Raw genomic sequence first — 3,939 nt, forward strand, 5'->3', positions numbered from 1 at the left:
AATTGTTTTCAAATCTTTCCGCGTTTGAATATGGTATCTAGCTTGATGTAAGTCAAAATTACAAGTTGTTTGATAAAAAAAAAGAAAATTGAAGCCATATTGAAGCAAATTATATGCTAAAGGATATCTCTGAGATGTTCACCGTGAACATCAAGGCCTGTGTACAAGGTTATGGAGATGTGGAGGAAGGGGGGACGAGTTTCAGATATAAAAAAGAACAGGGAGGCTAAGAACAGCACGAACACCAGCTAAGGTCGAGGTGGCCTAGCTGATATTGAAGCCAACTCTTCAAAATCAACCAGGATGCTTTCTAGGGAGCCGAAAGTTCATGATAATATCATAAAGTAGTTGCTGAAGGAGGACCTGGAGAACTTTAGCCACAAGTTAGTTTCCAAAAAAAAATATCCGAGGAATCTCCACACACCCACTATGTTCAACGGGTTTTTCTGTTGATGGGGACAATATCTACAGATACACTGATGGATCAGTTCTATCTGTACATGGGACAGATCAATAAATGAATCACTACATATAAAGTATAATGGTGGGCAATTTACATTGATGGCAATTTTTTTGAGGGAAATTTTTCAATGACAATATTACGAGGTGTAATTTCCTTTGAGCAATTTTCCTAATCGTTTATAGTACATAACATTTAGAGTATATTAGGGAAAGTTACCACCCTTGGTAATAGGTAACTTCGTATAAAACATATTCGTATAAGGACATTTCGTATAAATTTATGAGGAATCGGGGCATATATTTTATATATTGTAATTTTTTACACCGAAGGTTGGGGGTGTTTTCGGGTACTGGTGATACTTAAGTAACTACTAAGAGCCCTTAACAGCCCCCCGATCGTACTCCAAATGTTGAAGGTGTTTTTGGGTACCACTGGGTCCCAAACCCAACCCTGATACTTGAAGGAACTACTAAGAGCCCTCATCAACCCCAAATTGTTTCTCGAATTTTGGGGATGTTTTTGGGTACTACGGGGTCCAAAAAGAGATACAACCCACCGCTGATACTGATAAAAACTACTAAGAACCCCCACCATTCCCGAATTTTATACCGAACATATAGGAGGAACATATAGCAAATTACAATTTTCAGCCAATAAGAACCCGAAAACATCACTCACATACATTCGTGGGCCTCACAAGCTGCAATCTTTGTTCGACGGATTTTCTACAACTAGGGAAGCGATCTACGGTTCCTTAGATAGGCCAGTACCATTTGTAGACGGCACAGCTGATTACATAAATAACTCAATAATAACTTTATCCAAGAATTTAAGTGATAGAATATAAACTTATTATAAGATTTAATAGATTCATATTAACACAATATGGCCATTTTCGACTAAATAATCTATAAATTTCATTTTTTTTGTGACGATTAATTTTAGCTACTTAAATTGCCATTTGAGCCAAATCCAAAGAGTTAAAAATAATAGCTTATTCAAAGAAATTCATAACAATATGTCAAGGAATTTACAAATTTTGAGACCTCACTCAATTTTGATATAAATCATTCTTGCTTGTTTTTTTGTTGATTGGCCACATGTATATTTTTCAAAAACATCTCTTTCTGAACATAATCTTCGATAATAGTATTATTAAGAAATATAACATTATAAAAGCTATGAAATAGCGGAAAATATAAGTTAACAGACTATTTACTTAACGATACTACAATTTATTTGAGAAGTTTTTTTAATAAAACATTAAATAGAAATATGTTGCATGGTACTACCATAAAAGCTTAAAACCATCGAAAAAGAAAATGTCGGACAAAAAAAAAAATTACACACCTTCATTCTTTTAAAGGTAGGAACGGGCGTGTCTCACTATTTGACCGTGAAAATGGATTCTTAACCTATAATAGGTGGTGAAATTACGTACTTGCACTTACGTAAAGGTTTGTATGTATTCAAAATAAAGAAGTCATCATAATCACTACATACCTTCAACCCTCTATAAAAAGAGAGGGTTGAATCCAACCCTGGTTCAGTGTATTTGTGAACAATCATGAAATTAGAGGTAAGGACATTCACTTAAAACACAATAATCGATTTATCTTACCCTTGTTTGTTACCCTCCTTCATTTCAGATCCTATTAGTATGTCTAACTATTCAGTTTGTGAGTTCTAAGACAATTCCTTCAAGAGGAGATGATACGTTCTCTGACAGTCAAGTGCTAGGATTGAGAGAAGTGCTTGATGAATTGGCAAAACATGGTTTACTCAGAGTACCAAGGAGAATAGAGCAGCCTGGATATACATCTCCGATCATTCCAACCACCACAAATACCTACCGATTACCTTCAAACCCCATCCCTCCGAGGGTAAATCCCTTCCTCTCCTCCCAAATAAGTCAATCTAGAGCCCCTTTGAGCTCATACTTTATACCCCAACCTCAAGCCTCTTACAACCTTCCACCAAAACAACCTACTCCTTCCCTCCCCAGAAATCCTTTCACCTCATCTAGTCCTCAAGGTAATACTCCTAAATCCTTCTCCTCAACTCAAAATGCTCCTCCTCGAGAGACAATAAGAGTGCAACAGCGTCAGCAGAGCACTACCACTAATTCATATGCCCCTTCACCAACAACCCTTTCCAGAGTTCAAAAAGATCCTCCTATTGTCAAATACAGCGGACCTAAGGTCCAACAATTATTATCCATACCAAATATGCACATATACAAGATTTTTTTATTTCCTCCATTAGAAATACGCGACAACGTATGAAGTAAAGTCGGATGTGGATAGGATCAACTATGGGCACAGTGAAGTTCGAGAGGGATCCTATACTGCAGGGGAGTACTTTGTACTCCAACCCGATGGACGAATCCGCAGGGTCACCTATGTTGTTGATGGGGATAAGGGATTCGTCCCTTTCGTAGAGTATGAGGGACAAGCCACTCCTCCTCCACCCACAACACTCTATGGACTCAACCAATAATAATTTTAATCCGTATTTGATGTTTTATCATTTCATTAGTAGCATTTTTGTAATTTGCTATTTTTTCATAATATTTTATGGGACTGTTTTATTATATTAATAAAATATATTTTGAAGGACGTATGTATATAATTAGACCCACAAACCCACTTATATCTAAGCAAGGACACTCCAGATCCCAGGAGGGATAAGGACGTGAATATCATATTTCTCTGTAATTTACTATTGATATAGTGAGTTAACTAAATATATGTATATATACTTAAATAGGTCCTAAATTTGATTGTATATAGAAACATACGATTTATACAATATATATCATATTATTCCACTTCTCAGACCTCAGAAGTCACAAGTCTGAAGGACACGTTTAAAAATAAAGGATCGTTAAGCATAATAATTTAAAATCTCGTCCGAATACTGCAGTTTTAGTAAATGCATTTTAAATTATGTTTATAGTATTATTTCAGTTAGTATGGTCATCGTTTTGGGAGAGCACGCCCCCATAATGTAATTTCCTGCGGCGTTAAGGAAGAGTGTATCACGCTTGTCGTAAAAAATATAAATTTCAATCATACAATTCAAACAAGTAACAAGGTTGTTTCTAACCGTTTAAAAATTAGTATGTTATAAGTTTGCATGATTTCCTTTGAGAATGACGTCAATCTTATTTTGTGCAAAGATACTGGATCGAAGAAAATGTTGAACTTTTCATGTACAATTCATATATAAGCAGCCAAATTTATTTTCTTAAATTAAATATGGATTACATTTGTATTCTTCGATGAATTATTTTCAATTTATATTTAAAAATAATTCTTATTAATCCTTGGTATGCCCTGCAAATTAAACATTACAGGGGTGTCGGTAGAATTATATGTATATATATGTTGTTGTTGTTTTTTGGCGGGGGGATGACTTAGTTTTGGAATTTTGAAAAGTGAAATTTTTGGAATTTTTAAAAAAATGAACAGCTA

General features: G+C 35.0%; 1 protein-coding gene across 1 annotated transcript; it reads left to right on the forward strand.

Annotated features, from left to right (window-relative positions):
• Window positions 1-1,953: 1,953 nt before the first annotated feature.
• Window positions 1,954-3,081, forward strand: LOC121124683 (uncharacterized). Its single transcript, XM_040719863.2, has 3 exons — window positions 1,954-2,042; window positions 2,113-2,664; window positions 2,729-3,081. The coding sequence occupies exons 1-3, from the start codon at window positions 2,031-2,033 to the stop codon at window positions 2,960-2,962; spliced, it is 798 nt and encodes a 265-aa protein (XP_040575797.1). The 5' UTR covers window positions 1,954-2,030; the 3' UTR covers window positions 2,963-3,081.
• Window positions 3,082-3,939: the final 858 nt, after the last annotated feature.

Source organism: Lepeophtheirus salmonis, chromosome 9 (genome assembly GCF_016086655.4).
Source record: "Lepeophtheirus salmonis chromosome 9, UVic_Lsal_1.4, whole genome shotgun sequence".
NCBI classification, from domain to species: Eukaryota; Metazoa; Arthropoda; class Copepoda; order Siphonostomatoida; family Caligidae; genus Lepeophtheirus; species Lepeophtheirus salmonis.